General features: G+C 41.2%; 2 protein-coding genes across 19 annotated transcripts in view; one reads left to right on the forward strand and one right to left on the reverse strand.

Annotated features, from left to right (window-relative positions):
- Window positions 1-19,877, reverse strand: part of ZFYVE26 (zinc finger FYVE-type containing 26) — a 64,057-nt gene extending 44,180 nt beyond the window's left edge. For 2 of the 3 annotated variants that reach the window (XM_034642343.1, XM_011222049.3), the window contains exons 1-12: window positions 19,757-19,877; window positions 19,005-19,281; window positions 17,485-17,563; window positions 13,497-13,586; window positions 11,194-11,716; window positions 10,676-10,806; window positions 9,915-10,079; window positions 9,678-9,766; window positions 8,597-8,760; window positions 3,782-3,985; window positions 1,680-2,291; window positions 1,349-1,435 (exon numbers count right to left, since the gene is read on the reverse strand). In XM_034642343.1, coding sequence (XP_034498234.1) covers window positions 1,349-1,435; window positions 1,680-2,291; window positions 3,782-3,985; window positions 8,597-8,760; window positions 9,678-9,766; window positions 9,915-10,079; window positions 10,676-10,806; window positions 11,194-11,716; window positions 13,497-13,586; window positions 17,485-17,563; window positions 19,005-19,198 — 2,338 coding nt within the window. In that variant the 5' untranslated portion in view covers window positions 19,199-19,281; window positions 19,757-19,877. Of the gene's footprint in view, window positions 1-1,348; window positions 1,436-1,679; window positions 2,292-3,781; window positions 3,986-8,596; window positions 8,761-9,677; window positions 9,767-9,914; window positions 10,080-10,675; window positions 10,807-11,193; window positions 11,717-13,496; window positions 13,587-17,484; window positions 17,564-19,004; window positions 19,282-19,756 lie in introns of those variants that run through there. The other variant, XM_034642342.1, reaches the window with a different exon arrangement.
- A 1,405-nt stretch (window positions 19,878-21,282) lies between these two features.
- Window positions 21,283-24,185, forward strand: part of RAD51B (RAD51 paralog B) — a 623,368-nt gene continuing 620,465 nt past the window's right edge. For 14 of the 16 annotated variants that reach the window (XR_004620514.1, XR_004620515.1, XR_004620516.1 and 11 more), the window contains exon 1: window positions 21,283-21,333. Coding sequence is in view for 10 of the 16 variants with exons in the window: in XM_034643366.1 (XP_034499257.1) it covers window positions 21,313-21,333 (21 nt within the window). In the remaining 6 variants the exon portion in view is untranslated. The other 2 variants (XM_019797263.2, XM_034643368.1) reach the window with 2 other exon arrangements.

Raw genomic sequence — 24,185 nt, forward strand, 5'->3', positions numbered from 1 at the left:
TACACCCAGCATGGGGCTCGAACTCACAATCCTGAGATTAAGAGTCGCACGTTCCATCGACTAAGCCAGCCAGGCACCCTTTCCCTGTTAATTATTTAAAAACCAGCATTAAAAGCCGTATTGGAAATTTGATTATCTAAAAATGTAATACTCCTGTATAATGATCCCGTATTAAACTCAAGAAAAACTCATAGTCAAAGTCTAAAGACAAAATAGAGAAAAACTATAGCATACAATGACAGAATATTTTCCTTAATGTATAAAACGCTTCTTACAATTCAAAAAGAAAGCAAGCCCGACAGAAAATATGGACCTCAGATATGAATAAGCAACTCAGAGAAAAACATAAATGGCCAATAAATACATGAAAAGACATTCAACTTCAAGCTAAAAATTAGTATCAAAATATTAAACATAAAAACCATTATTATAATCATATTGATGAAAAAATTTTCTTAAATTGACTCATTTTTGATGAATGTATGTGCAAACAGGCCTTCATATATAGCTGATGGGAATATAAATTGGTCCACCTCTTTTCTTTTTTTGAGAGAGAGAGAGAGAGCAAACATGGGCAGGGGGGCAGGGGTGGGAGAGGTAGGGGCAGAGGGAGAGGGAGAGACAGAGAATCTTAAGCAGGCTCCATGCTCAGCACGGAGCCTGACTCGGGGCTTGATCTCAGGACCCTGAGATCATGACCTGAGCCGAAATCAAGAGTTGGACACTTAAGTAACTGAGCCACCCAGGCGTCCTGGTCTACCTCTTTTTTAAGGCAATTTGGTAATGTCTATATTTTACATCCATATATCTTTGACCTTGCTATTCTACTGCTAGGGACTTATTCTATAGCTACATTCACACACACATGTATGTATGTATGTATACACAGACATTATGTACAAGGTTGTTTACTATAGCATTGTTCATAATAGTAAAAAACAGAAACAATTTAAATGTCCACAAAAGGGTAGTATATATAACAATGGAATGCTAAGCAGCCTTTAAATTACAAGGGAAAAAAAGTAAGCTCTCAATGTATAGCATGATACATCTGTATATATAAAAGAATATAAGTGAAAAAAGAAAAACACAGTTCTCAATATATACAGTACATATAGTATGACACATCCATAGACATAAAATGCGACATACACTTATATTGCATGAAAATTTCTGGAAGGAAACTGTTAGCAAGGTTACCTTGGGGAAGTGGGACGAGGATAATCTTAGATCCCTTGTGTTTGTTTGTTTGTACTCTGTGTTTTATTTTAAAGAATACTAGACAAGTGGCAGCATACCACTTGCCTGGTGTGACAGAAGGAGGACTGGGGAGAGCTCTTCAGATTACCTGGCCGGCTCCTTCTTGTCCGACGCCCCCGGCGGAGACTTGGATGCCCTGTGGCAATGGGCCAGTATCTTCGGGAAGGCTGCTCCTCTGAAACAGCAAACTATGGGTCATATGGGAGTGTTCTATTTTGATTTTGACCCACCTTCTGGGATAACAGGTAGGGGAAGATCTGGCTGGCTCTGAGACAGGTTTCTGACATGGGTTGCTATGGTGATAATGCCCTGAGTTAAGGTTTGACTCCCACATAACTCCTCGCTCTCTTCCACATTCCTGGGATTTTTCTCCCTCCTCACTTTTAGGACCCACCGGCTCTTTCTCCATCGCCTCTCACCTGAGCCCTGGTTGCTTGTTACCACCTTGTATCTCCACTGGGCCTCAGAGAGAACCTTGGAAAACCGGTGCAGGCGGCTCTGTAGTCCATCTCTGCTTCCCGAGCAGCTCTGGCCTTCTGGCAACTTTGGCTTCTCAGGGGGACTGTGGCTGCTGAGTTTATCCAGCTGCTCCTGGAGAAGCCTGAAGAATGCCCCTATTGCAAATTCATCAGCCAGGAATCCACTGATACCACTAGTAAAGTGCTTTAGGTCCAAAAAGCTGTGCCCATGGAGCCCTGGGGAACTCTCTTTTGGCTCTGTCTTCAGACAGTTTGGTACTGTACAAGCAAGGCTCCTGGGGACTTCCTGGCAACCCTGTTCTGACTTCCTCTCAGGTTGTGCTATGTGCTGAGGGCTCTCTGATGGTGACCTCAAACCCAACAGGCCCTTCCCCTCAATGTCCTCATCCTCAGCATAGTCCTCGGGCAGGTGAGGCTCTGGGTGAAGATCGGCAGAGGTGATGAGGAGCAATGAGAAGATGTTTTCTAGAAGTTCCAGGCACAAAGAGTCAGGAACATTGCACAGATACTGTTGACATCTGGCTAGGTATGTTGAGAAGAGATCTGAAGCACCTAAAGAAGCACGTGTAAAAGAGACCGAGAAAGAGGAGAGAAAACGTAAACATTAGAAACACTACTTGCCAGACTCAAACATTCTCACAACTTTAACTTAGCTTTTAATGACTAAGGGAAGCGGTTACAGGCAGAAGAATAAGAGACTATTCAGCCATGCCTTTTCATGATTTGCAGAAAGATTTTGCTACCTTAATTAAGAGTATAGCTTACTGAACACTCATTATTTTGTTTCTGCTTTTCAACATTACTCCTCATCATCATAGGGGACGAGGAAAAAAATAAAACAATGAAATCAGAGAGGGAGACAAACTGTAAGAGACTCTTAATCATAGGAAACAAACTGAGGGTTACTGGAGGGGAGGTGGGTGCGGGGATGGGGTAATTGGGTGATGGACACTAAGGAGGACACGTGATGTAATGAGCACTGGGTGTTATGTAAGACCGATGAATCATTCTAAAACCAATATATTATATGTTAATTAATTGAATTTAAATTTAAAAAAAAAGAGAAAAATTTTTTTTAAACAGTTTAAAAAACAGAACAAAACAATATTATTCCTTAACTCTGACAAGCACTTCGTATTTCAGTTTCTGGAATGAAGGCAGTATGGAGACTCCTTATTCCTCAATTCTATTTTCATTCACTGTTACACTAGAAGTGATCATGAGCTACCTAGATCTTTCAAGAAATATGCACTGGTCAGAAATGACCATGCTCAAAAGTGAAGGTCTATTCCAAAGCTACATGAGAGAGACAACTGACCCCTAGTCACAGAAGGCAAGTTAAGGAATTATAAGTTATTAAGAAAAAAGAAAGAGGGGGTGCCTGGGTGGCTCAGTCAGTTAAGCAGCTGCCTTCAGCTCAGGTCACGATCTCAGGGTCCTGGGACCGAGACCCACATCAGGCTCCTTGCTCAGCGGGAGACTGCTTCTCTCTCTCCCTCTGCCTGCCACTCTGCCTGCTTGTGCTCTCTCTCAAATAAATAAAATCTTAAAAAAAAAAAGAAAGAAGATAAAACATGGGGTTCTTCCATAATGTAGATTGTGACCTATGACAATAACTTAGAGAGCTACGTTAAAAAAAATAAAATAGAATAGAAAAATAAGTGAGAGGGTACTCCATTTGGAAAGATAAGTATTATTTCTTAAAACTTAGTTTATCTCTTATACACACACACATACATTCATGTGTATCACACAAATGATATACCTAAGTGCAAACAGGAGTATGATGTGAAATGCTATTTTCACTGTGGGCTGTAGTTAAAAAAGAACCATTTGGAAAACACTGCACTATGTGAACAGACTCTATTAGAACTTAGGCAATGTCTTCTCCATGTCCTTCTGATTCATGGAGGCTGACAAATGGATGAAATTATTCCTGGGCATAATAAAACCAAGGCCACCTCCCAATTCTGTGAAGAACTCACTGGGACAGGCTGTTACCAGCTTATGTCAGGGATGGGGTGACAGGGAGAAGTCTGTACCTGGGGAGGAGAGAGAATCATTTGCTGGCTCTGCAGCCAAGGCTGGGTCCTCTGAAGGACTGTCTCTGCATTCCTGGCACTGGGAGTGCTGGTGTGAGTTCACACAGAGGGCATAGATGGCATACTTCATGGCACAGAAGCTCTGGTAGAGCGTCAGGTTCTGACACCGGCTCAGGTGCTCAGGGACTGGGGCTTCAGCTGAATCTGAATTGTGGAGAAACGGGCAGAACGTCAGAGTCGGGTCTCTCAGGCAGGGGCTGCAAGTATGGCCAAAGCAAAGACACACTGCTCTTCAGGCTCAGATTTCTCACCTTTTCTCCTTGCTGTCAGTTTGACCTGCACCCCGTCTGGGCCCCTTCCTCCACTCAACATCAACGTGCAGCCCCTCTGTTTCCTTTTCCCACCTGCCTCCGTTCTAGATGGCTATTCACTATGGCCCTCATGGCTATTTAACAAGTCTTTCCCTCATATTTCTTACAATACCTGTTTTCCTTTTTAAAAAAAATTAAAATGTCAAGTTAATATTTAGCCTACCTAGTGCCACATTATTTAGGAGATAGGCTTAAAATGCATTTAGACTGAACAACAAGAGCAAAGGCAACAAAAAATTAAAAACAAATATTTAATACTAAGAAAGCATTGAGGCAGACACCAAGGGAAAAAAACACAAACTCAGTTGAAATTCCTTGGACTTGTTTAATAATTTCTCATTTTTCATTAAAAAAAATTTTTTTTTGACTATCAGTCAGGAGAAAGGAAGGAACCATAATTTTTAAAAGGTCTCTAACATTTTAATCTGACCCTAATTCTTTCCATAGCAAAATATAACCTGTGTAAGCCATCTATATGCTGCCTACAAGAGACTTACTTCAGACCTAAAGACACCTGCAGATTGAAAATGAAGAGATGGAAAAACATTTACCTTGCAAATAAAAGTGAAAAGAAAGCTGAGGTAACATTATTTATATCAGATGAAACAGACTTTAAAACAAAGACTATAACAAGAGGCAAAGAAGGGCATTACATAATGATATAAGTAACAATCCAACAAGAGAATATAATAATTGTAAATATTTATGCACCCAACAGGGGAGTGCCTAAATATATAAAGCAACTATTAAAAGACAAAGAAATTGACAATAATACAATAATAGTAGGGGATTTTTTTTTTTAAAGATTTTATTTATTTATTTGACAGAGATAGAGACAGCCAGCGAGAGAGGGAACACAAGCAGGGGGAGTGGGAGAGGAAGAAGCAGGATCACGGCGGAAGAGCCCGATGTGGGGCTCGATCCCACAACGCTGGGATCACGCTCTGAGCCGAAGGCAGACGCTTAACCGCTGTGCCACCCAGGCGCCCCAATAGTAGGGGATTTTAACATCTCACTTACATGAATGGATAGGTCACCAGACACACAAGCAACAAGGAAACAGTGGCTCTGAATGACACGTTGGACCAGATGGATCTAACAAATATATTCGGAACATTCCATTCCAAAGCAGAACACACACTCTTTTCAAGTGCACATGGAAAATTCTCCAGAATAAATCATGTTATGCCACCAAAAAAATCTCAATAAATTCAAAAACACTGAAATCATATCATGCATCTTATTTGACCACAATTGTATGAAACTAGAAATCAATCACAAGAAAAAGTCTGGAAAGAACACGAATACATGGAGGCTAAATAACATGCTACTAAACAATGAATGGGTCAACCAAGAAATCAAAGAGGAAACAAAACACGGAGACAAATGAAAATGAAAACACAATAGTCCAAAATCTTTGGGATGCAGAAAAACCTGTTTTAAGAGGGAAGATTACAGCAACACAGGCCTACCTCAAGAAACAAGAAAAATCTCAAATAAACCACCTTATACTTATAGGAGTTAGAAAAAAAGAACAAAGCACAAAGCCAAAGGAAGAAAATAATAGAGATTAAAGCAGAAATAAATGAAATAGAGACAAAAAAAAAAAAACCCAAACAAACAATAGAACAGATCAATGAAACCAGGAGCTGGTGCTTTGAAAAGATCAACAAAATTGATAAAACTTTAGCCAGACTCATCCAAAAAAAAAAAAAAAAAAAAGGGAGACAAAGAGAGAGAAAGTATTCAAATAAATAAAACCAGAAATGAAAGAAAAGAAATAACAACTGACATCACAGAATACAAAGACTTATGAGAGAATATTATGAAAAATTATATGCCAACAAACTGGAAAACACAGAAGAAATGGATAAATTCCTAGAAATATACAACTTTCCAAAACTAAATCAGGAAGAAACAGAAAATTTGAACAGACTCATTACTAGCAATAGAATTGAATCAGTAATCATAAAATAAAAGTCCAGGACCAGAGGACTTCATAGGTGAAATCCACCAAACACTTAATGAAGAATTAATAATACCTGTTTTTCTCAAACTATTCCAAAAAATAGAAAATGAAGAAAAACTTTCAAATTAATTCTATGAGGCCAGCATTACCTCGATACCAAAACCAGATAAAGATATCACAAAAAAGAAAATTATAGGCCAATATCTCTGCTGGACATAGACTCAAAAATCCTCAAGAAAACAGCAAACTGAGGGGCGCCTGGGTGGCTCAGTTGGTTAAGCGTCTGCCTTCAGCTCAGGTCATGATCTCAGGGTCCTGGGATAGAGCCCTGAATCAGGCTCTCTGCTCAGTGGGTAGTCTGCTTCTGCCTCTCACTCTCCCTCTGTGCTCTCTCTCTCAAATAAATAAATAAAATCTTAAAAAAATAGCAAACTGAATAAAATAATACATTAAAAAAATGTATTCACCATGATCAACGGGGATTTATTCCAGGATGCAAGAGTGATTCAATACTCACAAATCAATCAATGTGATACATCACATTAACAAGAGAAAGGATAAAAACCATACGATCATCTCAACAGATATAGAAAAAGCATTTGATAAAGTACAACATCCATTTATGATAAAAACTCAACAAAGTAAGTTTAGAGGGAGCATACCTCAACATAATAAAGTCCATATACAAAAACCCCACAATTAACATCATACTCGATGGTGAAAAACTGAAAGTTTTTACTCTAAGATCAGAAACAAGACAAGGATATCTACTTTCACCACTTTAACTCAACATAGTACTGGAAGTCCTAGCCACAGCAATCACACAAGAAAAAAAATAAAAGGTATCTAAGTTGGTAAGGAAAAAGTAAAACTTTCACTATTTGCAGATGACATGATACTATATATAGAAAACCACAAAGATTCTACCAAAAAACTAGAACTGATAAATGAATTCAATAAAGTTGCATGATAGAAAATTAATATATAGAAATCTGTTGTATTAAAAAAGTACAACCTGCTCAAAAAAAAAAAAGCACTAAATGTAACAAAGCAAAAAAGAAGAAAAGAAATATTACCCATGATCCTACAAGCTAAACACAATCATTGTTACATTCTGGTTTAATGTCTTTGATAGTCTGGCCTATATATATATATATGTGAGTATGTATTTAAGTTGAGTGTAATGACATTTTATATACTATCTAATTTTCCTATTTCTTAAGTATCTTTTACAGTATAAGCATTTGATTATATTTCTTCACGGACTAAATTTCTGATGGCTAGTTCTACTGAATGAATCCCTTCCCTAGGGATTCCTCTCGGGCAGGGCATGCAGTAGTTAGGGATGCTTTGCTACTATGAGTTGCAATAAACCCGTTTATGTACAGACTTTCTAGTGATTACTTCTGGAAGTAACCTCAGCTTTGCCAAGGTCAAGATAATATGAAAAATGAGACCAATATTGTTTTATGACCCTGGCATTACTGATCAGGGTCAGGACTTGCAAGCACTTGCATGACCTTGAGGGTAGGTGGCTCCTTAAATTTTATACCTCAGATGCCTCTCTTGCCTCACTTTAATCCCCACCCTAATATTGCTCTTCTTCTGTCTTTTTCAAATTCAAGTTCCACGTTCCACATGGGGAATGCGTGTCACCAGGAATCTGATTTAAAATAGTTCTCTGGAAGCCTTTTGTACTTGGGTGTAGAAAACAGAGAGTTCTAGTTCCTTTAGGAAATCTGGTAAACAGACTGCCTACTTTTCCAGGAAAAAATAGAATGTAGTAACACTGGTTTTTCAATTAGTAGTAGGTTCTTTTAAAACATAAATCAAAGTATCTAGGTTGAGAAACATCTACTGCCATATGAAAACTTGATTCTCCCAAAGCTCAGTGTCCCTAGCCTGTGTTCTGACTATGCTATGATGTGATTTTTGAGAGCAAAAAGAGATTGTTAATGGGGAGCTGAGTTTTAAGCAGAGATCCAAGGTTAAAACAAGGTTTTGTTATTGTTTTAGGCAAGTCTTTCTTCTAAGCTTCTTTATCTATTTAATAGATTATTAAAAAGAGACGGGAGGGAGAGGAAGCACAGAATGTGCTAGAAAGAAGCTTATGAAGCATGGGAAGACTCACCAAGAACTTGCATAAATACTGCCTACGACAATGCTGTAAACTCAGAGGGCAGATCCTAATTCTGCTTCATTGGGATAAAGGTATGTGAATGGTTCCTAAGAAAGTTCCAGGAGGACAAAGGTTCCTATGGGTCTGTTCTCATAGGATTCCCCATACCTCACCAAGAAAGGAGAGGAATGTCCTTATATCCCATAATCTGATTGGGGTAAACAGTGCTATCTAGTGGGCAGCTGCTGGACCACCCACCCTGACAGATCATAACTAAATAAATCTTCTGCACCAGTTTCTTTCAGCACGATTGTCCTAAGAGGGAAACTTGCCCAAGTCATTCCTTGCCAACTCACCTTGCTCTTGCTGGGGGTCCTTGGCTGGTACCTTCTGTAAGAGCTTGAGAACATCTTCCTCCCTGAGGGCTGGAAGGTTGGTAAGGTGATGGAGAGAGTAGAGCACGGAGTGGCTATCTCCACCATGTAAATGACATAAGAGATCTCTCTTTGGTATGGGGTTGCTGAAGGGCAAAATTGAGAAGTTGGAAGAGAGTCAGTTTATATCTGACTCCGAAAAACCCATCTTGATTCCCTCTGGTTCTTTCTCTCTGGCCCATGACACCAAACGTTTCACTTCCCTCAACACTAAGCTTCTACTTGGTTTGGGATAGAGCAGAGCATTTGTTTACCGTTAGGAAAGTACATCCATCAAGTCAGCTCTACTTGTCTAGAAAAGACCTAGAAAGGGCCCACAGATTAGGCTTCCCAATTTCCATACTCTTCCTGGCTAAGAGCTAACTTGAGGTTCTCTGATTTGCTTTGAGTAAGCCCCCCTCACCCCCCTTCTGCCTACTCTACTGCAGGAAGTGTGGGTGAAGTGGGTGAAAAACAAAACAGGAACCTGGATCTAGGGAAGACCTAAGGCTAAGTTAACAGGGAAGCACAGTCTTGTACAAAGTGCAAGAGGCAGTTATTGCATAAACCTGTGATCCAGGATAATACACGCCTAAGAATATAGATAGCTGTGTTGCTTTAGGCATGTGATTTAACTCCTCTGGGCTTAAGTTGTCCCACCTTTACAATGAGGACAATACTGACATCTATCTCACAGAATTACTGTGAGGCTTGAGTGAAACCATCCACTGAAACGGCTCTGAGCAATGTCTGGCATATAGAAAGAGCTCAGGAAATGTAAGCTTTTGTTCCATTTATCACTGTCATCCTCAAATTATCTTCTAGTTATAATCTTACGGCTATGGCAAAGATAATCATTATTTACGTTCCTTTCCTGGTTTAATAATTGGAATGATTATTAGTTGAAGGTCAATGCTGTCAACTCAAATACCTATGTGGAAGGTGGCCCAAAATGGTACATGCGTGGAGCATGGCGTCAAATGTGCCCTGTGGTGGGAAGGGGGCTGGCTGCACAGGACTGTACCTGCTCTGCTGTACACACCACTCCAGGACCTCCAGGTGAGCCCACAGCCCATCACAGGCATCCCTGAGGAGCTTGTCACAGCCTTGGTCCTGTGTTGATATGGGAGAAGAAAGAGATGCGAACTGAGGCACCCGGTGTCAGAGACTGTGACCGACTTCAGGACCCTGCATTCTGCCTCACCTCGAAGGTCCACAGCACTCACTTCTGGAGCAGCTCATGCTGCACAGTGAGAGTTACCTGGGCCCTGTGGAGTGTCTGGAGCAGCCTCTTGGCTGACGCTAGGCTCTGGCAGTGCATCCAGCCCAGGAGCACGAGCAGTCGACTGAGAGGCCTGAATTCTCTGTCTAGTAGGCAGCCGAGACTCGGGAAGTCTTCCTCTTTCAGCAGCGCTAGTGCCGTCACCTGTAAGCCAATGGAGGCTGCTGTAGACAGTTATGTGGACCTGCGGTTCGTCAGGGTAGGAAGCTTTCTAGTAAAGCAGGGAGATGTCGGACAATGAGGAGTGGCCAGGTGAGTACAAAATGTTCACAGAAATACTAGACTGCAAGTTCTCTGAAGGCAGGGACTGACTTCTGTTGTAAGCCCAGCTCCTAGCACAGTACATGGCACACAGGATGAGGTTAATAACTGTCTGCTGAATTAAACGAAAGCTCGGTTGTGGTCTGGATGGAGGTTAGAGTCACTGAAGTCCCCCGTCAGCTAGGTAACATATTGCTGCCACTGTCTTTTCTTCCTCACACCTTCCAGAAAGCTTATTTGTATCCAACATCTCAGTTCCTGCCAAAGGGCATATATAAAATGACTGCAGTTCTAATTATGAATGATACTAATTCTCAGAGCTTTCTTTCCCCTGGAACTGTGGGATGGACACACCAAATGACTCACCACTAATTAGACTGTTTTGTGTTGGATATGAGTCGGAGAGAAAGGAGAAATGAAAAAGCCTATAGAAAATCCCTGGGTACTTCTGTGATGGAGAATGAATAAGTTTCATTTACCAGGATCTGCTCGAGGAAATGCTTGCTGTTGCTCAGGCAGTAGAAATAGGCTGATTTCCAAGCCTGGCTTGGGTCAGGATTGCAGAACAGGGCTAGCATGGCCTGCTCAGGATCTAGATGATCGGGGGAGACTAAAAAATCAAACCAGACAAGGTTACTGGGGAACAGGGTGATCTTCTTTCCTAAGCTAAAGCCCATTTAAAAAACCAACAGATGTGAGAGTTCACTTTTAAAAATTTAAGCCTGGTTTTCTACACTTTTATCTTAAAGTCACTTTTACTTCTCTCAGTAGCTTCTGAAAAGCTCTTTTCAGCTATTGCTATTACTTTATTATTTTTTCCATCATTCCATCTTGGACTACAAAATCTGTACTTGTACGAAAGAACACCTTACCATTTTTGCTTAGCCTCTCCAGTTGATTTCCTGAACAACTTGGAAGGCACCAGCCTAGAGGAACTTCAGAGGTTGGATACAGTGGAATTACTAACATGCAAGGAGAAGCAGTGAAGGGAACATACCTTTTCCCAAGTGTACGGCCTTCGCTGGCTTTTCTGTGGCCTTCTCTGCATAGATATGGCCGTATAGGGATACCAGGCTCCGTCCGGCCTTGTGTAGCAGGCAGCTGAGCACTTGCTCCTCCTGCAGGGGACTCCCTTCAGCCCTGCAGGCCTCCAGTAGTTCCTCACACAGGAGACGCAGCTCACCCCCGAGTGGTTCTGCAGGGCAACGCAGACTCCGTAGGGCTCCGTAGATGGCATCTACTATACCAGCGGGCCCAGTGGTGGGACCCTGCACAGCTCCAAGTGCCCTTCGAACGCGGTCCACCAGTGCTTTCTGCAGAGACCAGCCAGAAAGGCCAGCGCTGTCATCCTTGGTACGCAGGAGCTCCAGGAGGGCCTGTGCTAGCTGGGGAGCCTGCCTCAGAAGATCCCAGAACACAGAGACAGCTTCTGAGCTGAGCCGAGGGGTCCAGCTCTCCCGCTTCTGATTTCCGTCAAGCACAGGGCCTCCTGTATCCTGTGCTAGGGCTTCGTATAACTCCTAAATAGAGGATGAAGCAAAGGATCCATGGTGAGCATGTCTGGAATGTTATCACTTATATGCCTTGATGTTTTCTTCTGTTCGGTATAAATGTGAGTGTGCATATAATAGAAGCAGTAGCAAACACTTCGAAGTAGTTACTTCATGCTAAACCCTTTACACAGAAAAATCTAACTAACCCTTACAACAACCTTAACAGGAAGACACTACGATTATCCTCATTTTACAAATGAAGAGATAGAGGCAAAGAGAGAACTTAACTGCCCAAGGGCTCCGTTCTCAAGCTAGGCACCCCCTCACTGCCTCCAAAATGTGCACTGTGGATCTAAATCTTGGGCTGCAAATTCATAGACCAAGTAGGTAACAAATCGGCATGAGACATAATGCCCACTCTCATGGCATTTAAATTCAATTTTTAAGAGAATATTACACACCAGTTTTTAACCTCTGCTCTAAATCCTAGCCATCCTTTGAGGTACAGCCCATTCCTCATCCTTTAAAACCTTCCCCAATACCTCCAATCCACACGACTCTCCCTCTTTTTTGGGTTTTGAAAGTACTCAAAATTAGTACCATCTGGTTTAGTCCATAATTCTGGCATGTGTGCATTAGTCTTTTCTCTCTGACTAGATGGTAAGCCCTTGAAGGCAAGAACCTCTGGAGCCTATAATTTGTTTGCAGAGTTGGTGTAGAGGGGGAAAAGAGGATGGGGAAGTAGGTGATTTCCTATGCTTTTTTTTTTTTTTTTTTTTTAAAGATTTTTTTTTTTTTTTAGAGAGAGAGAGATAGCCAGCGAAGAGAGGGAACACAAGCAGGGGGAGTGGGAGAGGAAGAAGCAGGCTCCCAGTGGATCAGGGAGCCCGATGCAGGGCTCGATCCCAGGACTCTGGGATCATGCCCTGAGCCGAAGGCAGACGCTTAATGACTGAGCCATGCAGGCACCCCTGATTGCCCATGCTTTAGCACCATGCCTATGGACAGCGCTCAGAGATGCTTCTTCATTAACTGCCTCCAAGATGGTCACAGCGCCATGAGTCCTTGACCTAATACGAGTGAAAAGTCGCTATCTTAAATCCTAGTGTTAGTATGTCTTTAATTAGCTGGTGGCCAGGTCATGAAGAAAATCAGTACCAACCCTGAGAGCATACCTTAGGCACTTAAGTACAGATATAATTAAGACTTAGTTTGAATCTGCCCCCAGAAGGTTGTTTTGAGGATTATCACATTTAATGCATTTGTTATAGAAGACGTATTTAATAAATACTATTTCCTTTCTCCCTTTATATTCTCTATGATATAGTGGTAAAAAATTCAAATATGAAGCTTAAATCTAAGATATGTCTTCCTTTTATGTGGAATGAAAAAAAAACTTAAATCCCCAGTTATACTTAGTACTTCTAGACAATCCAACTCTAAAATCAGGTAAGTTTATTAGAATTCTGAACTCCCCTCAGAGGGACCTCTACCTAGCCTGGTCTTGTTGGAGAACATAGCCAACCTCATGGGGACAAGCTGAGATTGTTGAGTGACTGTAACCCTGGGCAGATGGCTCCCAAGCCCTCTTTCTTTTTTTTTTAAAGATTTTATTTATTTATTCTACAGAGATAGAGACAGCGAATGAAAGAGGGAACACAAGCAGAGGAGTGGGAGAGGAAGAAGCAGGCTCATAGCAGAAGAGCCTGATGTGGGGCTTGATCCCATAACGCTGGGATCACGCCCTGAGCTGAAGGCAGACGCTTAACCACTGTGCCACCCAGGCGCCCCCCAAGCCCTCTTTCACCTTGAGGATGTCCTCTGGAATGTCACGTCGGAGATCTTCTGATAATAACAGAAACTCAAGCTTTCTCCGGAAAACACTTGGGAGTAATTTCTAGAAGAATCATAAAAAGGAAGCATAGAGATTAGGCATATACTTTTTTTTTTTTTAGGGATGTATTTATTTATTTGAGAATGAGAGAGTGTGTGCAAGAGGGAAGAGGAGCAGAGGGAGAGAATCTTCAGACTCCCTGTTGAGCTTACAACCTAACGTGGGCCTTGATCCCATGACCCATGAGATCATGACCTGAGCTGAAAATTAGGCTGAATTATTTCATTAAGAGTCAGATGCTGAACTGACTGTGCCATCCAAGCTCCCTAAGATACTTTTCTTTATAAACAGCTAAACTTGGATGTATATCCCTCTTAAATACTAACTTTTAAATCCCACGCTGATCAGCCTCAAACTCCAAGATTTGCTCACATCATGTGACTTTTCTGTCACATAAACTCTTTTTCCAAGAATCTTCCTTGCAGTGTCCAAACACCCAGTTATGAGTAAACCTGGGAGGGTACGGCCCACCTGATCCTCTTTTGGTCTAAACCCTTGTTTCTGGTATTCATTATAAGTTGGAAAACGAAAGAGGAAGGGATCTAATGGTTATTATGTGCCAGATACTGTGTGTCATATTTTCACACATTTAAAAAATTTTCATTTAATCTCTAAGTCAAACAAACCTGTGCTTGAGCATACATTTTACTAAAGATGAAATGGTTAGGAAGTATTTTTGAGTTATTTCAAGCATGAAAAAGAAAAAGTGATCTCACGAAATATTTGTTAATGAGACATGCCATCAGAGAAGACTGATGTAAGGAAAGAGAGAGCTCCTGACTCTTCCTGGACCTGCTTGTTTCACATAACTTGCCTTCACCTGGTTCTTAAAACTAAAATTATAGTTTCCCCTTCTCCAGACACAAATACAAGTAAGAGTAAAATCTAGGAGTAATCCTAACAAACACCGCTTTATGTTTTATTTATTTTATTTCTTTATTTTTTTAAGTAGGCTCCACAACCAGTGTGGAGCTCAATGCGGGGCTTGAACTCACGACCCTGAGATCAAGATGTGCGCTGAGATCAAGAGTCCAATGCTTAACTGACTGAGGCACCCAGGCACCCCAACACTGCTTTAAATTAAAGACACCTCTAAACCACATGGCTGATTAAAGGTTCCAGGAGTCATATTTTATTGAAAGGTCTCCTACCTCAAGCAAGAAGCACCTGCAAGACTATGTATGTGCGCGCGTGTGGGGAGGTTTAGAATACAAGATCACACTTTCTCTATTCATGTGCCATTCACCGTATCAGAGGCTAACACGATCTAGTATACTCTCGGTGCAAAATCCCACTTCTTCTTACCACATCCTTCCCTAATGCACCTATGCCATTTGAGTGCTTATATAACGCTAGTGATTTTAAGTCAGTGGAGAAAATTCATGCTGGAAAACTAAAAGTTAAGTGCTTCAATTGAGGACTGAGAGGAAGGAATAGATAAGATGTCCAGACAGCAGGGCCCTGCTAAAGAACAAAGTCTGGTTAAGATATCAGGACTTTAATCAAGAATCCTAAAGACTCCTTAGTTTGTAATCATGGTACTGGTGAAACTGCTTTATGCACGTGCAGGGTCATAAATGACTAACATTTCTAAAACAGGGAAGAATTTGTTCCATGTTTCTAAGCACACATCTTACTATCAAAGCAAGGCATGTTCAATGTAGAAAAATTAGAATACAGAAACAGGCAAGTGAAAACACACACATACAACCCCCAAATCTTCCCACTGAGAGACAGCTTCTATTAATCCTGTGGTCTATTCATTTCTATTCATGCATCCCAAATGCATAGTTCTCTAAAGTGTTTTTTCATGTAGCAGAGTATAAAGATCCCTCCATGTCACCGAAAGTACATTTACCACATAATTTTAATAGTGGCATGGTATTTTACAAATGATTAGCCAGTCCTGTACTGTGGACATGGGGGCTGTTTCCAGTTTTCCTTTATTAGAAACAGCATGGCAGTGAACACCTCTGCAGTTAAATCTTTGCACACATGCTTCCTCATGTAGAGATAAATCACTGCAAGATAAAAAGGCAGAAGGCAAAAGAAAATGAAGAAAAGGGAAAATGGAATCACTGTTTCAACTAATAATTAAAAAAGAAGCTTTCGGCAGAAGGTGGGAGACGAAAAAGAGAGGCAGCTAGCAAGTCCCCTAAAATATGAAGGCCACTCTGAGTTAGTGCCTGGCCTTGTGGAACTGCTCTAAGTCCTTGTAAGAGTTGCAGCCTTAGTCATTGTAAGAGTTAAGTCTCTGAGGTCCCTGCTTAAAGTTTAAAACATTCCCACAACTGTTTAAATAACTGAGGCACTGAAGCCATAAGACTAAATGGTCTTTGATATTGGGAAAAACAAGAACAACTCTTAGTCTGTGCTAAGGAGCCATGGAAGTGAAATCAACCACCTGGTGTGGTTGAGCAACTATACAGAAAATAAGCAACAAAGCAGCCATGAATGGGGCACCTGGGTGGCTCACTTGATTAAGCATCCAACTCTTGATTTTGGCTCAGGTCATGATCTCAGGGCCTCCAGGTGGAGCATGGTTAGGATTCTCTTTTTCCCTCTCTCTGCCCACCCTGCACCGCATCCCCCCTCCCCCGTCTCTAAAATAAATAAAAAAATCTTAAAAAAAAAAAAGAAAAGAAAAGCAGCCATGAAGTAGGCAAATATCCTTCAGTGAGGGGAAAGTTCATCTGGTTTGACAAATTCTATGTTTGGACTAGAAAGGTTTTCAGTCAATAACAATAGACCTTACTTTCTTTTGCTCTTTGAAGATATTAATTCAAGTTTTCCTTTTTAGATCTGAAACTAGAGCCAACTCAATCATCCTGGAGTTGATTATTTTTAAATTTTCCTTCTCTTTCTTCCCTCTCCTGCTAGCCTTTTGGTATTTTTTGTCTTTTTTTTTTTTAGACATTGTCAAAAACCTGGACATGAGGTACATTTAGATTAGGAATCTGGTGTTTTTTTTAATGGCTATATGAAGAAGTGTCAGGCAAAACTGGAACTGAAGGCAAAATTAATTCTGATGACAGAGGGGGAGTAAAGAAGAAATTAGGCTGAATTATAGACATTTATAGAACAGAATTTATGGTTTCTTTAGGTTCCACCTCAAATAATGTTGAGGTGGAAAAACCAATAGACTGGGGACTTGAAGTGAGAAGATCTTGCTTCCAGCCTTAGTTCTTCCAAATAACTTTATGGTGTATCCCTGGGCCAGTCACTTCATTTCTGGGTCAGAGGTTCCTCACTTAAATCTTAAAGTCTGAGGCTTAATACAAAATTGTCTCAGAGAAATTCCTCTAATGGATATCAACTTCTGATAATTATCACATATTTCTAAAAAGACTTTTAGTGGTAACCTTTTTTAAAAGAGCACTTTGTTGCAAGTTTTCTTTCACTATTAATTTGTTCACTCTGTTTTTATATTTGGTAACTTTTAGTTTAATTCATGTGGATTATTAAATTATTAATCAATGAGGTTTAAATCTATAAGTACTCACTACACTGGACTAATTACAATGAGATTTTTGGAAGAACAACCAGGTTTCAGCTCAGCCCATTCTCCATTACTTGAGTATTATGAGATTCATACTTTATTTGCTATCTTGTCACTTTCACTTGGTTTTGCAAAGTCCTGTTCAGGCACAAGACTCACAATGGCATTTAACAAAATGATATCACCTTAAATGGTATCACATGTCAATGTATGTTAGTAAATGAATGAATAAATTTAGGTAAGGAGACAGCGATAAAAATTCCATTCTCACTGTCGATACTGAGAAGGGAATATGACAAACCTCATAATAAAGGAAGTAACAGATGAAAAGGAAATCTTTAGCTACTTCCAAGTTCTCAGTCTTGGCCTCAGGAAAAAAATCTGAAATATAAACCTGCTTACCTTTTCCTGGGAGAACCATTTTTCCAGTACAAGAAACCAGACCCAGGCTAATCTTTGAGGGTCGATGTCCTGTCCACATCTGAAAAATGTGAAAAGAAAGAATTTCTAAACAAAGAGTTTCTACTTTCCTTTACTCTTTTGTGACCCAACATTTGGATTTCACTGCTCAGTCTGTTTTAAACCTAAACAGGCAAGAAGACATTGTCCTAAGGAAAAATTTTCAATTATATGATAGATCAATAAAACTAGAACCAGAACAGAGCCAACAGCTTTCATTAAAAAAAAAAAAAAAAAAGGAAAAAAAGTCTCACCCCTACCTCCAACTCCCTATCTAGTCTTTATTATTTTTAAACAAAATAACATTCATAGAAAACCATAAAAGCAAGGCTCCTAAAGTAGATTCTTGAAAATAGAAACTGAATCAAGTAGTCTTGAAGAAAAAAGGAACTTCATAAAAAATTTATTTTTAACTCTATGCTAAAAAGAGGGGTATAGGAATTCATAAGGCTTTCTTTGAAGTTAGTAATTTAGACAAACTGGCTAGAACCCAGATTAAAAAAAATAAAGGGAAAAAAGAATCACCTAAGTCTCTACTCTGTGTGTGTTAATACAATACAATATAGCTGTCAAAGTAAGGAAAACGGAGGGAGAGACTAGACAGCACATTTAATCGTTATACCATTAGCTGTTAATAGCACTGCCAGGAAAAGCTTCATTAAAAATTTAGATAGAGAACAGTGGTTGCCAGAGTACATAGAGGGGTCAAAGTATAAAGAGGTATTCCCAGGGAGTGAGGGAATTTCTTGTGGTGATGGAAGAGTTCTGTATCTTGATTTCAGTCGTAGTTACATGAATCTGTACCCAGATAAAATCGCATAGAACTATACCCATAAAAACGAATCGACGTTAAAAAAATGGTGAAAACTTAGTAAGGTCTGTAGTCTAGTTAACAGAAACGTACCAATGTCAATTTCCTGATTTTGATATTGTACAACAGGTATATGAGATATCACAATTGGGGGAAGCTGTGGAAAAGGTACTCTTTGTATTTTTTTTTTTTTGGACTTTTTGTGAATGTGAAACTTATTTACATAACTTTTAATATAATATTTATATAATTATTTCAAAATAAAAACTTTAAGTGAATTGACTTCCAGTCCTTTGTTAAAGCTATAATACATTCAATTACATAAGCAAGAAGAGCAGGGTTTGCTTTTTTGGAGGCAAAGAAAATGCTTTTCAATGCAATTCCACCACCTACTTTAATGATAATGATCAAGAAATGGTGGTTTTAGGCACACTTTGCTAGCCAGGCTGAAATGCAGTTTCAGATGATAATTGAAAGCCAATACTGATTAAGTACTAAACACGTATTAGGTAAATTTTCAGAGCATGCGAAATACACTCTGGCTCTGATAATTCTTCAGGGGGTAGGTTAGAGAGGCACGTTGAACAGAGCCCAAATACTGACCTTGTGTCTCCTGCCCTGTGACTGCCTGGAATGAAGAGAAATCCCTTACCTCAGCTGATCTGGACACACCACCAGCGCCTGAAGTATATCTTCCACCTTTTTTGGGATATCCCCTTGTGCCTCGTGTAGCTGAGGTACACATGCCTGAGCCAGCTCCCATTCTCCTCTGCGAAGGCACTCACAGAAAAACCCAAAAAGTTGCTTCTGAGAAGCAGTTTCCTCTTTTCCAAATGGATGATGCATTTTCCCAGCACAGAGCGCAGGGAGATAGAAAGAGATGAATTACGCAGAACACATTGTCAATTGTCTCATTCGTGGAGCACCTCCTGGAAACAATACCACAGTGAGGCGAAACGGAAGGAACTATAACTAGACAAACTAGTAACTACTAGCCCGGCTGGGAAAAGCGGGACTTACTTCTGTAATTATTGTTTTAAGTTTGATTTGACGTGTTTACTCTTTTTGAGAAGTTCCACCCTTCCCCGAGGGGTGGATCCCATCTCTCTACACGCATACAGTATTTAATCTTAATGGTCGTATTAGCTCGGGGCGCAGACCCATAACTGTACTTTCATATTCCCCACTTTACGCCCATCCCGGCTCCAAATCCCCAGGTGGTCCTCCTTAAGGATGAGAAATTCAGCAGGAACCTCCCTAGTTTGAGCTCTCTCTTAAGGCAGATGAGTGAGGTCTGAGATGAGTGTGTCAAAGCTGGAGGACCGTGGGGATTGGGGCTGAGGGCCGCTCCCTACAGGGGTCGTGGAGAGCGCCGCCGCCTTCTTTGGGGCGCCTTACACTCACCCGCACCCGGTGCCCAAAGCAATAGGGCTTCCAGCGCAGCCATGTTTGAACCGAGTCAGGTGATAGAACCCATTCGGGAGGTTGCCGGATGGCGGGGTGGGGGTGGGACGACTGACAGCGGCTAGTCCTATTGGTCAGTAGAGGGCCGATCCAAATAAGGCGCCATATTTGTTTGGGTCACGTGATGCCACCTCCTCTACTAGAGAAAGCTAGTACACCAAAAGAATAAATCTGGTTTATACGGATTGTTCTTCCCAGTTTTGACCACTCCTCCGCTCAACACCTTCTGTTTTGCGTTTGGCGGAGCAGGTGGCAGGAATATCAGTGTCCCTTGATTTTTTTCTTTTATTCCCTAGAATTTGAAGTCAGCTTTTTATAAGTGCTAGCCAGTGACACTGTTTTGCCAGGCCTTGGGGATACCGAGAGCAAGGAAAACTGGATCCTCCTCCATTGTTATTCTATCCACTTGGGCTCTGTTACAACCCAGAATCCTACGTCCTGAATTCCCATTTTCTGCCTAATTCCGTTAATTTATTTGCTCATTTACGCGACAACCGTTAATTAAACGGGGTGCTAGGCCATACTTTACAGGCTGAATAAGTTGCGGACCCTGTCCTCAAGGAGCTCACAGTCCAGTGAGGAGTGCAGGCCAGTAATTAGGATGCAGTAGGCTAAATTATAAGATAGAAAGTGTGCACCTAGAGATGAGCGCAAAGAACGAGCAAAAGCTTTTTTGTAAATATAATACTGTAATCTGAGACCGAGTCTTAAAGCAACGGTTTACTAAGCTTTCTTATCACAGCTGCTTTTACACAGAAACTTGTTTGGTTTCCTTTATAGTCTCCTTGAAGTACAGACTCTCTTGTTTCCCTATTACGTGTTTTCAGTTTGAGTAATTTCATTTAGCATTTCCCAAACTATTTCACCACCAAAGTGTGGTGAAAAAAGCAAGCCAGGAGCGCCTGGTTGGCTCCGTGAGTTAAGCATCTGGCTTTGGCTTACTTAGGTCATGATCCCAGGGTCCTGGAATGGAGCCCCAGTAGGGCTCAGCGGGGAGTCTGCTTCTCCCTCTGCTCCTCCTCCTCTGGCTCATGTGCGCGCGCGCGCTCTTTCTCAAATGAATAAATACGATCTTAAAAAAAAAAAAGAAAAAAGAAAAAAGCAAACCAAAATAAACCCAAGTTCTCAAAACCTCTTCTAGGATAGGTGATTCTTACCTATTCTTTGGAAACTAACATCTCTCTCTGGTCCATTACACATTTTTTAAAGGTAGTGACAAAAGAAAAGAGACAATTCAAGTAAGGTTTTTCCTGGCTTCATTCTCTCCTCGCTGCTTTTCCTCTACAGGATATTGATAACCAATGCATTGAGAAACTGACTGGAACTCATGGACCGATTATAGTGTGAACTACAATTCCCAGCAAACAGGGGAGCCAACCTGGGACTCTTCCTATCTCTGATTGGATATTTCGCCAGAGTGACAACCCAATCAGCATTTGGGTTGTTGCTTTGCGGCACTTTCCGCGGGGAACTCTGGGGGGGTGGGGAAACTTTGAATGTTGGATGCTGCAGACCCGGTACTGGGAAGTTTCGTGTGTGGGGCTCTTGTGGGGAAATGGGATGTGCTCATTATTTTCTGCTTCTTCTCTGGGCCCCTGTCTGTGTTATTGCTTCGGGGTAGCGGAGAGTCTCTCTTTGGTCCAGTACACTTCCCCTTAGGCCTATAGACATCTTAACAGGAACCCCGCCGCGGATCTGGGGCTTCTGGCCTTTTGTGGGGGATGCTGGGAAGTTACTCCTTGTTGGAAAAAGTTATTTTTAGGGGATTCTAAGGTGACATTTTCGCCTTTTGATGCCCACCTCCCCTCTCCCATTTGCGGGCTGTTTGGAGTCTCGGCAGGGGAAGTTTAGGGTCTGCTCGCCTTCTGGTGGTGTTGAAGAAGACGTAGTTAAAGTGAGGAATCTGTAGTTCTGTTACTGGATTCGAATGCGGACTCAACCATTTGCTAGCTGATAGACTTTGCACAAGTTTTTCAACTCAGTGCCACAGTATCCTTAGTCTGAAAAGTGAGGCAAAACCGGACGGAAGCTCTTGAACAGTACTTGGCACCAGTAAGGGCTCAATAAATATTAGCTATTATCGTTACTTAACAGTTTTTATTGAACATCTTCCATGAGGATTTTTACTTTGCTGAGGAGGGATGGTTTCAATCTTCAGGATGGAATAACTTCCCTCACCCCTGTTTACATGGGCGGGCATGCGTTTAAGTCCCTTGTGGAAGGAAGAAACACACAAGCTGTTACTTTGATAAGATTATCCAACAAATATGTACGAAGTATGATGAGAACATTGGAGAGGGAGAGAGTGAGTTGGGGTCAGGCTTTGTGGAGGAAAGTCAAGGAGTTAGGACTGACTGATCGATCATTCGTGTAACCTACCAACATATTGTGACTGGAGAGCAGATAAGTGAGGTGGCAAATGTTTTGTTACCTGAATTGATAATGGCAAATGGTAAACTTGAGGTGTGTGTGTCAGGCACCATCCAAATCCTTTAACCTTTCACTACATTCTTATGAGGTAGATATTTGATTTAAATTTGTTTTACGGATGAGGAAACGCGGACACCAGGATATAAGTAGCTGCCAGGAAGGCCAGGGTCTGGGCCTTGCAATCTGATGTATGAGAGGGAAGTGAGAGGCCAGCTGATGAAGGGTCTTTATGTGATCTTAAAAAGTGTGGAATTTATCCCGTGGTCTGATGGTCCCATGGGTAGTTTTAAAGGATGACAGTGACAGGATTGGAGTACATTTTTAGGTAGCTACCTCTGGCAGGATTGTGGCACTGACCTGACTTTTGCAGACCAGTTTTGCCGGGAATGGCCAGCAATCCCTGTACCGACGGAAGAAAGATTACTCCAAACTTTGCTGTGAAAAGGAGGAGAAGGAAAAGGGGTAAAAGCTCAGAGGCGAAGACCCTTTGCTCTTCTTTGCTCCTGCTTTTATTGGTCCTTCAGGGTAATCACAAATCCTTATCACTATTCCTCAGGCACATGATGTGTGACAAGGGGTCTTACTGAAACTGGAAGGATCCGTTTAGGGGAAAGATACGATGTGCTAATCTGCGTGTTCTATGAGTTCTGCTAAACACAGCCTAAAGGACAATGCCTACACCTCTTAGATCACAGGGCGCTGTTTGGCTAGGAAAGTTTCCGGAACGCAACTCCCCTCAGCATTCCAACAGCAGAGTGGTCATGCAGGCCTTGGCATTCCAAAGGCCTGTGCCCTTCTCCCAAATCTTCCCTGCCCTCAGCAGCCTTGGTATTACGTTTTAGCAAGCCAGGTATTATGGCTGATTTCATGCTCTACATTAACCCCAACAAGTTTGTGCTTCTTCCTGTCTGTTTCCATAGCACGTTTAAATACCAATACCAGTACTGATTGGATGACTAATTATTTGTGTATACATATCTCTTCATCTTTTGCTGTGAGTTTCCAAAGGGTAGGGAATATGCTTAAATGATTCTTGTACCCCAGGGCTCAGCAGAGTGTGTGATTAAGAAGTGTCTGTGGAAGGAGCAAATGAATGGATGATTTTTTTTTTTTTTTTGATAGTGCAGGGAATAACCAGAGGCAGTATGCATAGTGCGGGCAGATGATGAGAGTGGTCCTGATGAGGCTGAGATAGTGGAGTTGGTTTGTTAAAGTCCAGATAGTTTGGGTTCTCCTTTTTGATTGAATTTATCAGTCTAAATGGTGTTATTGCCCAAAATTACCTGATCTGTAAAGACACTAGGAAATGATACAGCAAATATCGCTTGGTAAACTATTTGGGAAACAAATCAATACTGACAAATTCCTACTGAGGTGAAATGAGAGGGATGTATTTGTATTTGGGAGGTGTGTGTGTCTGTGTGTGTGCACATGTGAATGTGTGTGAGAGAGAGGGAGAGAAGAGGAGGAAGAGGGAGAGGGAAGGAGGAAGTTTATTTGATTCAGAGAATTTAGATGGTATGTTGAAATTTGGGCCATGGTATTGGAAGTAAACTGGTATCCATATTCTCAATACTATGTATTTTTTTTCCCCAAAATGTCACTCCTTTTCTGATAACTACATTGCTTTATCGCCTGGAATAATGAAGAGTTCCTGTTTCTACTCTATTCAAAGGATATCTTGCCAGCTCCGTGAGATACACAGCCTCTCCTTTGCATGCATTGTTAAAGGAATCACAGTGATTGTGTTCTAGTTCTCTGAAGATATTTCATGAGCCTCATTTATCCCTAGTGAGGTTCAACAACAAGAATGAAATTTAATTGCATGTGAGAATGTGAGCAGCTAAACAATAAAAAACAATTTCACTTTGTAAATATGACCTGAAATAATAAAATCTCATTTGATTCAGAGGTTTGCTCTGCCTTGTAGAAAAAGGAG

This window comes from Ailuropoda melanoleuca, chromosome 14 (genome assembly GCF_002007445.2).
Source record: "Ailuropoda melanoleuca isolate Jingjing chromosome 14, ASM200744v2, whole genome shotgun sequence".
Classification (NCBI taxonomy): domain Eukaryota; kingdom Metazoa; phylum Chordata; class Mammalia; order Carnivora; family Ursidae; genus Ailuropoda; species Ailuropoda melanoleuca.